The 13,574-nt window shown below is 31.1% G+C and overlaps 1 protein-coding gene across 1 annotated transcript in view; it reads left to right on the top strand.

Annotated features, from left to right (window-relative positions):
* LOC108905292 (sodium channel protein Nach) overlaps positions 1-13,574 on the top strand; it is a 71,577-nt gene that overhangs the window by 13,604 nt on the left and 44,399 nt on the right. The window contains exon 2 of the mRNA XM_023454347.1: positions 6,867-7,079. Within this exon, the coding sequence (XP_023310115.1) occupies positions 6,867-7,079 (213 nt within the window). The remainder of the gene's footprint in view (positions 1-6,866; positions 7,080-13,574) is intronic.

Here is a 13,574-nt window from a genome sequence, read left to right as displayed (position 1 = left end):
AGTGGTCCCAGAATTGACCCTTGCGGAACTCCTGAAGATTGATGGAATTTACATGATTGAAAGCCTCGATACTGCACAAATTGGTACCTATTACTAAAATAGGATTTAAACAGAGTTAATAGAGCAGGAGATATACCATAAGACTCCAATTTCAAAGTTAATAAATTGTGATCAAGCCGATCGAAAGCTTTAGAAAAGTCGGTATACACAACATCAACCTGACTTCCTGCATCCAAAGCTTCAGCAATAAATTGGGTTTTCTCAACTAGATTTGAGGTAGTTGAACGACCACTCATAAATCCATGTTGGTACGGAGATATAGATTTTTCAATATGAAAATAAAGTCGATTGTGTAAGATAATTTCTAGAATTTTTGAAAAGTTACTTATAATAGCTATGGGCCGATAATTAGTTATGTCGTTTTTAGTCCCTTTTTTATAAACGGGGCATATTCGCGACTCTTTCCATACTTGTGGATATTCTTTATACTTAATTATAGAATTAAATATGATTTTTAAAGGTTTTGCAAAAATTGTTTTACAATATTTTATTAAAAATGCAGGCCCCATTGTAAAATTACCCTTCATTCTCTTAATTGCATTTATTATGTCATCTTCGGTAACCTCAAAAACACAAAGAGTATTAGAGCCAACATATGTGGACGAACAACTATTAACATTGTGACTAGGTAAAAAAGAATCAGAAAAATAATTGGCAAAAGCATTGACAATATCAGAAGAATTATTTAACTGAATACTATTATAATTTATTTATACAGGATGGAATAGAGGTAAAATTAGATCTTGAATTAATATGGGACCAAAATCTTTTAGGATTTAAGGACAGATCATTGACTATTGAATTTTGATAATTTTTAAATGCTAAACTAATGCAAGATTTAATTTCAATTCTTATTTCTGTAAATCTCTTGTAATCATTAATGTGATTATTTGTAGATTTATATTTACGCCAAAATTTATTTTTTAATTTAATTTTATTAATAATTTTGCTGCTAAACCATACCGCATAATGTCCATAACATTCCTTTTTTGAGAGGTACGTATTTGTGTAACAATAAATTCATTTATAGTTTCATGGAAAATATAGGTTCTATTATTCGTCCTCTTTTGACGATAGCACATTATCGATTTAAGAAACTGTCATAATCAATGTTTGCGTCTAGAAATACCATCTGCTCAAAGCAGGATTGCAGATAGTACGGCCCTGGTCCGTCTTCATTCCTAGATTCACTTGAACAAAAATAAGATATTACATTAAAGGCATCTTGTTCTGGAGGAAAATACATAATACGTTCTGAAATAAAAACATTATTAACTTCAACATTTTGTTTCTATTAGGAATGTTTTAAAAACTACAACAACTTCTCCTGATTTTCCTTCTGTTGCTACCAATTTTGTTGCATCGAAAAACAATCGCATGGATGCTTCGTCAATTCCTTTTCCATTGTGAATCCTGAACGTCGTAAAAATCGCTATCACCTCCAATCTACAAGTTTCTGGGGCTTAAAAAATACCAATTCCAGCCACTCCCGTTACATGGGCTCTCAATAATTCCCCCATCGGGTGATGGATCGGACGAACATTTTTGTGAAACACGTATCCTTAATCTAGACCTGCTCTACAAAGTTCGCGGTGGGAGTATTTGAATATTTTAAGTCGAGAAGGTTTAAAATTGATGGCCTGCGTCGTAGGATTCATTGAAGGGTTAGAAAGGATCGCGTTTTCCTCGGCTATTTTTTACCATTAATTTAAATTAGTGATTCTCTTCCCCTATCCTTGCGATTTAAATAAATAAAATGTCCCGAAACCTTAATTTAGTACAGAGAAAGGAACTGAATTAATTCCTGTTAAGCGTTAAGAAAGAATGAAGTTTTGTTGATCTTATACGTTGGTTGTTTCGTAAAGGTAGTTTATTATGAAGATTTAAATTGTTGGCAATTCATCTTATAAATAACTGTACCCACATTGATATATTTTTGTATTAATCGAAAATTGTATTTTAAATTGGAAAATTGTAGTTAATCAAAAAAATTATAAAAATAAATGTTTATGTACAATGTAGGTACTTCATAAATGATTACAAGCCAAGTGACCAGTAATTTTGTTTGGAAAATTTTGGTAATATTAAGAATTACTAAAATTAAGAAGAATGCTCTATCAAGCCATGAAAAAAAAAACCTATATCGCTGCATTTAATTTTTTTAGTTAACGGAGACAATTACAAAACTTTTCTAACTTTCAAAACTTTCAAAACTAAAATATTTTTATCCCCATATCATAGAAATAAATTTTATTAATAGTTCTTTAAAATGAACCGTCCTTTCTTGAAATCGATTAAGGCATTTAGAGGTTATGACAATTTAAAAATTTCAAGACGGCGTCCTTTATACTGACGTTGCTATGGTAATAACAAGAAAAAATTCAAACAAAACTTATGAAGGATTTAACAGTGTATCTAAAAAGTGTATTTTCAACTTAGGCTATATAGCAAAATTTCGAAAAAACGACAATTTTCTGTAACACTATAGCAGTTGCGTCCTCTAGCGGTGAAGTTACAAACTTGAAAGTATTTTAAATTCATTTCATTTGGCCTATTATACAGGCTGTTACAAATTCGCTTCTCACTACAGGGATCTCGGAAACGGTAAGAGATACGAAGTAGCTTAAATGGGGGCAAAGTTGCGTAATCAGCGGACCAACATTAAGCCCCCAAAAAATCAAGGCTAACATGATTAGTTCTTGAAATATTTGGAAAAATATGTTGGAAATCCGTTTTTGTTTCATTTCAGCCTTGTTTGAGGTGATATTGAAAAAAAAGGACACTTTCTCAAGCCCACTTTTTGCCCTCTATCGAATGGCAGAATCAATTTTTATATGTAACGTTTCGTCTTTTCAGGACCATCAAATTTTATTACATTTTTGCAAGCCTTCCAGACCCCCAATACTGTACTGCCTCAGCCCGAACCAGATTCAGACGTTTTGTCTCGAAATTAATCTTCAGTGTATTTGTTTCAAATTTATCTAAATTTTTTATTTAGATTTCTTTGTTTATTGAATTATGGTACACTGTAAGTGTCGTTACAATAAAATACACCACGCGTTACAATATTACGTAATAAGTGTTGTAAAAAGCATTTTACGCACGAATGGAAAAGTTACGCACGACGCCGCGTAGCGGCGAGTGCGTAATTCTATGAGTGCGTAATTGCATTACACCACGTATTACGTACTATACTTTACCTACGACCACTACTTTAAATACTTAAAAACACACCGTCTGCGATCAATGCAAGATTCCTATTACGTCGTACGGTAAAAAAATCGCACAGCTTGGTAAAAAAATCGTACAGTTTTCCTAGCAACCGCCTAGCAACGGTCAATACAAACAGTATTGTATTGACCGTTGCTAGGCGGTTGCTAGGAAAACTGTGCGATTTTTTTACCGTACGTAATAGGAATCTTACATTGATCGCAGACGGTGTGTTTTTAAGTATTTACACTAGTGGTCGTAGGTAAAAATATTTATTATTATTATTAACTATTACCATCACTTGGTCATACATAACTCAATAAGTTGTTGTGTCAAAATTAAAACATTATTACAATTTTAATTTTATTATGACAAATTAATTCTTAAAAATGCATATAAACAACTGAATATTCTTTAAAACATTTCAGTAAATGTTCAAAAACATTTTCGTTTTGGCAAAGGTTAAAAATGAAGATCAGTGTAATATTATCGGAATTTATTATATCTGTAACTGCAACTGTGAAAGAGCATGTCAGATGTATTTGTATGAATATTCTGAAAAAAATAGATCGAAATTTATTTGTATTTTGAGCACTCGAGAAGCCTAGAAACAACTATGGACACGGGAATAAAACTGTAATGATATTATTTTAATGCATGATAACTAGATGGATTTCACAGGGTCTAACGACAGTGTACGATAATTCAATAAACAAAGAAATCTAAATAAAAAATTTATATAAATTTGGAACGAATACGCTGAAGATGAATTTTTCGAGACAAAACGTCTGAATCTGATTCGGGCTGAGGCAGTACAGTATTGGGATCATGAAGGTTTGCAAAAAATGTAATAAAATTTCCAGGGTCGTATTTAAAAAAAGTGAAGTTGACGATGGTCCTGGAGAGACGAAACGTTATATATAAAAATTGATTATGCCAAAACGTGACTATGGGAAAGTGTTCTTCTTTTTTCAATATCACCTCAAATAAAGCTGAAATTAAACAAAAACGGATTTCCAAAATTTCGTTTTTTTTTTAATATTTCGAAAACTAATCATGTTAGCCTTGATTTTTTAGTGGCATAATGTTGGTCCCCTGATTACCGTTTCCGAGACCCCTGTAGTGAGAAGCGAATTTGTAGCAGCCTGTATTCATTTGTTACAGAGCAAACTTTCAGTGAACATTTTGGTGTGTCTAAGTGACTCGAAATTTGAAAAACGCTTTGGAGGGATGAATGTGCATTTTTTGGGGTGATCCGAATATTTTAACTTGCACCTTTAAATAAAGGATTAACGAAACCTACAATAAAATATGTTTTATTTTTTTTTCTCAAAAACGGTGCATCCTACGAAAAAAGTTGAAGAGACCAATTTCATTCAGAATTGATCAAAAAAATATCAAAACGGGGAAAAGTCAGTGGCGTATCATTTTTTTTTTTTATTAAAAAAAGGTTTGTGGCATTCTCACACGAACGCCGTTCTTACCACCCACTAAAATATTTCACACTTATTTACAAACACCTTGTATAATCTTCCTTTGCTACATATCTTATACCTTATCTTTAGGCTGTCTCTGGCTCTCTGGCTGTCGTTCGTCATGCCTAAGGACTGTGGAACACCGATTCTGTACCTTATTGAAAATTCAAAAGCATGGCGATTTTTTGTTGCAGTTTCAATCATACCATTTGATTATTGCCTCTTTAATGATTGTTTATTCTAGTCTTCATTTTATTTTTTACTCATGTGAAATTTAATTTATATAGACGTTTAGAATCAATTTAAATGGTGCCTTTTGATTTTAATTTTCCATTACTGTACGATATTCAACTTTCTAATGTGCCTACACGCTTTAAAAAACAAAAGACGTTCATAAACCCAGAAATTTGGATTTATGTTAGCGTTTTAGTTCGAGTTACGGGGGAATTATCTAGTCCAGTTTATTAAAAAAGTTCCGCTGCAGTTGCGTCTATATTTTCATTAAATAAGTTTGTAAGTAATGATTCTAGGAAGGGTGTTATTATTTATAAATTGAAATAGCTGTCTGTGTTTTCCTTCACTTAATGAAAATACTGCGCCGTGCTGAGAAATCTTTATTATAATAACTTTTGTGGAGAAACGAAATTAAAAATCCCTGCCTCCGTAGTTTCGCTGTTACAACTTTGTAATGTTGCTAAAATACAAAGTTATAATGGTTGCAAGTCAATTACTATAATATTATGTAGTTCAAAATGAAGATTAAGGACAAATGATCTTACGTGTAAATATTACAGTAAACCAGGGATTTTAAACAAATCGTGCAATTATTTTTCTTGTACTTTCAGTTTTTTTCAAAGAAAAAGAACTAGGAATTATGTGTTCTACACAGTAAACTGTAACACTGTTTCAAATATGCGGGTGTAACTTTAAAAGTTGGTGAGTTGTTTAAGGATAATAGTGCCTATATGTTCCCCAGAATTAATAGTTTTTTAAACTGCGCTTTTTCTCTTTCTTTTTACTTAGCCACTTTATCCGACAAAACGGTGTTAAATGTCTTAAATTAATCCGAATCAAGATAAAACAGTAACAAAATTAAACCGCTAATGATACGCATGAATTAAAAACTATTACTTACAAGATATACAGGGTGTTCGACAAGCTGTATGACAAACTTTGATAGATGATAGCTAGGTTAATTTCAAGAATTTTAAACAATATAATTTCATATTTCAATCAAAGTAGTTTGATAAATAAAAATGATGGTTGCACTTTCTGGGTGTAGTATTTTTGTTACAGGAACTGAAATATAATTTATTTTTGTAGGGTGATAGTGTAAGAGTACAACTTTATAAAGTTATTTATTTCAGTATTTAGTGACAGTTACGAAATAATATTTGTTTTTTCAGTTATGAACACTTCTTCACCCAGAAAGGTACTGCTTATCGTTAGCGATTTATACATAAATAGCACATTGCACGAGTAAAAGTATGCATAGTTTGTTTCACAAAATGTAGAACTTGTAATGAACAACATTCTTCTCAAATTTTACGAAGTTTAGAGATTCCGCTAACTTACGGAACATATAGTTGTTCCAGGAATGCATAAATTTCTCTTTAAACTTCCAGGATAAGTAATTTGAGTGAAGCTTTAAAAGTTAAATAATTTATCAAAGCATTACAGCGTTATGAAGGTTTTAATTTTGTTGTAAATCGAAAGAGGAGATAAAAGATAATTGTTATTTGTATCTCGTCTGTTTATCTCTAGTATTATATGACAAATGCTGGAGATATGTAGACGTTTTTTCAATTTGCTCTTGATGAAATAAAAGTTTTTCTAGACAATATTGATAATAGAAAAACCAACAATTAAATTCATTTTAGAAGCAGAAAAGAATGATAGCTTCGTCTGCATTGACATAAAAAATATGGCGATTTTAAAGCAACTCATGTCGTAAAGTCATACAAATGCAATCTGTTTTTACAAAATTATTTCCTATTACAGCTTGGCTTTCTGTTAGTTTCATGCAGTTGGTTTCAAGGAGATGCCTAGTGACGGCGTAGACAAGGGACAAACTGGACCACAGTTAAAGTTGTATCTTGTGTAATATAACTATGTTTTCAGGCTAATGTGGTCAATTTGCGTAGTCGTTGGAACCGTAGCTGCAATCGTAGTGATTCTCAGCCTATGGGAGAAGTTCCAAACTAATCCCACGATCACAGGCTTGGACACCGACTTTCACAACTGGGAAGTACCTTTCCCGGCTATAACTGTGTGCCTACAAGTCCCCACAACCACGGAAAAAATCGAGAATTACATTTCCCAAATCTTGGGCAGGTAAACAGTAAAATCACAGACAATATAGCTTATCGCCCCAGACCGAGCTTTAAATGCTGGAAATTGTCAACCTAAAATGGATGCAGGGTCTTGTTAGCCATCATCCAGCAATAAAATTTAGCATGGTAACTCTTCTACTCGATAATAGGGGGCATTTCTAGCGGTGGTTTTGTTGCCAAATAAATGTAATGCATTTGATTATGTAATTGGAGAGTTATAAGGAACTTATCTTTTGTTTGGAAATGACATTTGTGTTAAATGCTAATAAAATAAACCATGGTAGAATTAAAACTATGAATTTACCTAATTAATTATTTACTTCCAAAAAAAAATTTAAAATGTATAATTTCCTTAAGAATAGTACCTTAATTTTTTATTTAATAAAATAGTTGGAAGCTCAAGGGGTGGTTGATACCAAATTTATTTTAAAAAAATCAACAAATCATCAATCAATGAGAGATAAGATAATGCGTTCGCTACTGCTGTTGCAATTGTTGACTAACTTTTTTGTTTTTCGACAGATGGACTTCGGACCTTTTCCGTTCAACACAAAACGGATAATTACAACCTGGAGAAGCCCCAGAGACTCCTGAAGACAGCAGAGAGAGAGAGAGAGAAAACCCCTCTATGAGGACAGAGTCACTCTATCTCTATCGCACACTATATCTCTATCTCTCTCGCACACAATCAGACAAAAATGACAGAAATGAACCTTCTTTTAAAAATACATGGGATTTATCATTATCAGAATAACCCATTTTAATTAAAAAAAATTAAAATGGGTTATTCTGATGAAAAATAAAACATAATTAAAATATATTATTCAAATAACAATAATGTGCAAAAGTTTTTCAGGAATATTGTCAAATTTACTTTGGAGGAAGAATCCCGTCAACGAACACTAAAAAATATTATTAGATAGGTACCGTAGGTGCCAGAAAACAGCCCCGATCTCAGTCCTTTAGACATATTTTTGTGGGCGTATTTCAACAAAATATATTATAAGGACCTCAAAGTTTACAAGTGTTGAAAGAAAAAATACAGGTCGAAATGTTCGATATTTCCGAGTTTGTTTTTAAAGCAATAAATAGTAAATTAAAACATATTTTCAACTCTATCATCACAATTACATGCATGTTGAAAATTTGTAAAAATTGTAGGCATTTTAATGTCCTTTTGTTTTTAATTTTTTTAATGATTTTTTTTACTTTAAACATATACATATTTTATGCCAGCAAATTTTGACGTCAAATGAAATAAAGGAAAAGTCGTACATTTGTATTTCAAATTTTTTCCTATATTTAATTATTAAACCTACAAGTAGATGTCAAAATACAAAAAAAAATCTATAACTACATTCCGTGAAGTACTAATAACCCACCTTGTACATTAAATAAATTTAGCATCATCAAATATTAAAAAAATTATATTACAAGCTGTTTAAAATATCATTACGAATTTTGTTTACTTGGAAATATATTTTCAGTATATCAATACCAAAAAATGAAAATAGTAGCTAATTAACGAAATTATGATTAAATAACCTAACTGTGACACCACTGCAGAATATCTTATGAATCTACATAGATAGATATTCGTTGATTCTTTAACACATTTTTATCAATACCTACATCATACATTTAAGTAAATACAGTAACGCGAAAAATAGATATTGATAAAAAAAAGTGTACAAAATAAATCCGTAAGTACGCCTGGCAACATTGCCAAAGTGTTGTTTATATGTTGCTAGGATAGGCGTAGGAATGCGGGCCGCTGCATTTGATTCTTCCTAAAATTCTGCTGGTGGTGTACTCTACCGACAATTCGCAAATTTAAAACTGTTGTCCTATTCCAGTAGCGGTCTGGGGCGAAGCTATATTGTCGGTGGTAAAATACAAAAACAATATTTGCTAACCAATACTTCCAAAGTAAATGAGCTTGAAATACATGCATATATTGAATATTCCGACTGAAAATAAATCTTAATTTATACCAGCTGTTTAAAGACGTCTAGTGTAGGTAAAATAGTAATAATATACAACACCCTGTATAGCTGCATTTTGAATTAAAAGTTGAATTTATAATATTTGTTGATTCCTCGGTCAAATAAACATTTGCAGTAATGTAGCGAATTCTGCAAATTTCAAAAATACGTGCTGTAAACAGAATATTATTTGCTCTTCCCCTTTAACATAACTGCAAATGTAAAAAGCAAAGGTACGCAAAATCAAAGCGAATTAAAATATGTATTTATTTGTCCGCGTATGAACTCAGCAAAACCATGGACCTTACATAGTTTTAAATGTGATAGACTTTTCATATTTTATCATAGATGCCTTTATTTTCAGCTCATTACCTGCGCTTCATTTTCCTGTCGAATGTAACTGAAACTACTTTAAATTTCAGGAATGCATCCGGCCAAAAGGAAGTAGACTTCTTTATGTATTTATCTCAGATGTCATACGAAAATTGGAGATCTTTCTCTGCCAACTACTCTGAACTTTTGAACTCCACCGATTTCAAGCGCATATCTAAAATTTCGATGAAAGATTTAATCTTTAATGTGAGTATTCGTTTGGTTTGAAATGAAATGCAATTTTGTTACCGATAAATAAATGCACAAAAGTTGTAAAGTTAAATACAGGAACGTCGAGAAATCTCTTGGGACTTATCCACTTATCAAAATAGAATCCTATGGGTATATGCTCTAAAAGCTTTTGTTTTCGAGATGCAAGATAAACAAAGAAACGATTTTTTATGCAAAGGGGTGGTTAAGTCTTCTAAAGGGTTTCTCCATAAGAACGATATGATTTTAAAATGAAATAAAATTAAAATTATTTCAAATACAACAAAACTTTTTATATTCTCTTAAAGTACAGTCAATAACGTTTATGTTATGAAAACCACATCGTTTGAATGTCCACCTCGACTTCGTCTACACGAGCAATCGTCTTCGACGAACACAAGTTTCGATGACTGTGCAATAAATCGAGCGTAATCTGACGAATACAGTGTTCATTACACATAGTCCAGATGGTATCTGTTTCAAAAAGTCCATATTTGGGTAAATCGTATATCCACGGAGATTTTTGGCTCATTGGCTTTCAAATATCACTAGAAATGAAAATTTTTCTATGCGAATAAAAAAACGTAGTCTTACCTTTTGGCGGCATAATATGTTTAAAAAAATTAAAAAATGTCATATTTTTCTTCCTATTTAATTATGTATCTTTTCAAGAGTTGATTTTAGGCGAAAATGAAAGAGGAAAGAAATGTTTGTAATTTAAGTTTTTATAAAATATGACTAGATACGAATCGATTGAATCATGATTATTATTGTAAAAATCGAAAAAATCGCCAAAAGTGGGGTTAAAAACCATTACTTCACACCAAATTTCATTAAAATCGGTTCTACAGATTTTTAATAATAATTTTGTAATCCAGATTTAGAAAAAAAAATTCAAATTTTAAAAATTTTGCACAGCAAAAACCAAGGCCCTTAGATACTTGAAAGTTTAAATACATATAGAAGGGCTCTCAAGCTTTCAAACGGTTTTTGAAAAATTCGAATCCGTCAATTAGGAGAGCTCTGGCGCTTGTTTAAACATTGGTCGAATTTTTATAGTTATAAACAACTAGAATAACTTTGTGAATATTCAATCAAATCAAATTTTTTAAAGCAAGTTTTAAAAGTTATTGGACGGACGACTTTTTAAAAAAAAACAGATCGATTAGTCAATTAGTTACGTAGTTATAGCCGATCAAAGTTTACCGTCATTCACACTAAATGTACTGGGACATCCGGGCTAATTTTTCGAAAAATACCTTTGGTATTCCGAGTACTTACCAGGTCTAAGNATAAATACATTAAAAATTTTAGGTTCCGATGATACATTTTAATTTCACTAACTTTTTTGCAAAACTTGCATAAAACGTATTTCTCAAACCGCTCCATTTTTCAATTGTACAACACAACGATTTTAAAGAAAATGGTCAAATAACGTCAAAAGTCACGATTACCTTGTTTGACATGGATTCCATGGCCTTCTTAATAATATATACATATGAATTTTATTGATATTACATAGTGCTTAAGGTTCTTTGTAAGAAAATATATTTCTACCAACTTTAGTAAAATGAGTATGTGGAAAACTGAGGGATTGATCTACTATCGACTTATTTTTTATTATTTTGCTTAACTAAAGTCGGTTAGTTGTATTTTATTTAACCTAATGTTATATGTATGTAAGTTACTTTGATTATATATACTGCTTCAAGTTTTTTTGCAATAAAATATATTTTTACCAACTTTAGTACACTAAATTTTTAGAAAACTGAAAGATTGAACTACTATCAACTTATTTTTTATTATTTTGTGTAACTAAAGTTCACCACTTATACTTTATTTAACTTAATAAAATATGCATGTGAGTTTCATTGATACAACATAGTGCTTCAATTTCTTTGTAAGAAAATATTATTTCAACCTACTTTAGTAAAATGAATTTTTAGAAAACTGAGAATCTGAACTACTATCGATTTGTCTTTTATTATTCTGTGTAACTAAAGTTCGTTACTTACATATATTTAATTTAACTTAATAATATAAGCATATGAATTGTATTATCATTACATAGTACTTGAGGTTCTTTGTAAGAAAATATATTTTTACCAACTGTAGTACACTAAATTTGTAGAAAACTGAAAGATTAAACTACGATCAACTTGTCTTTTATTATTTTGTATAACTAAAGTTCGCTACTTATATTTTATTAAATTTAACCTAATAATATATGCATGTGAATTTCATTGATACTACATACTGCTTAAGGTTTTTTGTAAGAAAATATTTTTCTACCAACTTTAGTAAAATGAGTTTCTAGGAAACTGAGAGGCAAAGCTGCCTTCGACTTATATTTTATTATTTTGTTTAATTAAAGTCGTGTAATTGCTTTTTATTAAACCTAATATAATGTATGTGAATTTCATCGATACTAGGTTCGAGTTTCTTGTAAGAAAGTATGTTTCTACCAACTTTAGTAAAATAATTTGTAGAAAACAGAAAGATTGAGCTATTATTGACTTATTGTTTGTGATTTTGTGTAACTAAAGTCGTTTAATTGTATTTTGTTTCGAGTTCCTTGTAAGAAATTATATTTCCACCAACGTTAGTGGAATGAAGTTGATCAAGAATAATTGATCATATATCATAATAAGATTTGAACTACCACCAACTGCCTTATACTTATTTTGCACAACGAAATTTGGTAGTTTGTGTATTATTTAACATAATTTTAATTTGATGTTAGAATAGAAATTTAGAACAAATTTAGAAATATGACCGTCGAGATTGATATCTAAATACCTTATTTTCATAAATGTAAAGAAAATAATTGTATCACCTGTTTAAAATAGGTATATTACGCACTAAAGAACAATATTAATTATTATTACTGTTATTTTGATAAGTACTACTATAATTATTATTTGTAACATTAAATGTACAGTTATTATAAGTTATAACTGATGATTGATTTGCATCTGATTGCATCATTTTTGATACTGAAACATTGGTACAGCTGCCCTTTGAATTACACCGCATAGCTTCAACAATTTCTTTATGATGTCCTTCATCAATCTGTAAATAAGGTTTTATCGATTGACTGCTACTGTGGCGTGTAATTTTGATCAACTGCTGTTCCCCAATTCCTTTTTTCGCCAAATTGGATACTGCAGTTGCTCTCGCTGAATGATTCGTAATTTTCACTTTTTTTTTGTGTCAACACCAATTTTCTGTGCAGCCGATTTAAACCATGTGAAAATCGTGTTCTTCCCCACTGGACAATTCTTGTACCATCCCTTTGAATTCCTTTGATCCCAAAACGGATTAGGAGTTAAAAACAAACGATTGGTCTCTATAGAGTTACCTCGTTTTTCCATCATCTTCCTAAAAAGACGAACAGGACATATGGTTGGATTATTTATGTTTGTGATTAGCCACTTGCTATCAGCTAACTTTCTTGAACCGCCTTGTGTTGTCTTCGAAAAAATGGGATTATACTCTATGCGACCAGTAAATTTGCCGAAATTATCAGTTTCTTCAACAAAGTATTCAATATTTGCTACTGCACCTTCTCCGCCCCTCCAGGCTAACTCATGGGAAGCAATATGAAAAAACTTTCGCTGAAGACCTTCTGGACAATCTTCATCCCAGAGTTCTACAATCTTCATATATTCAGCATCACTTAAGGCCAAGGCACTAAGCTTTCGTTTTGTTGGATCTTTTTGTAGTTTTCTACGTTTAGCATCACGTGCTGCTCTTGCATTTTTAAAGGTTATGTCAGAAAATGGATCAAATTTAACTTTAAATTCTTCGTAATACATCTCCTGTAGTTGTTTGGCAGTTGAATTCCACATTACTTTTACAACACTTTCTTTGTACTCCTCTGAATTTTTTTTTCTCATATTAAATGAATAATCTTCTAGAATACTTGC

This window comes from Anoplophora glabripennis, unplaced genomic scaffold (genome assembly GCF_000390285.2).
Source record: "Anoplophora glabripennis isolate ALB-LARVAE unplaced genomic scaffold, Agla_2.0 scaffold257, whole genome shotgun sequence".
NCBI lineage: Eukaryota > Metazoa > Arthropoda > Insecta > Coleoptera > Cerambycidae > Anoplophora > Anoplophora glabripennis.
Note: the sequence above shows the minus strand (reverse complement) of the source record. Positions and strands in the feature narration are given on the sequence as shown.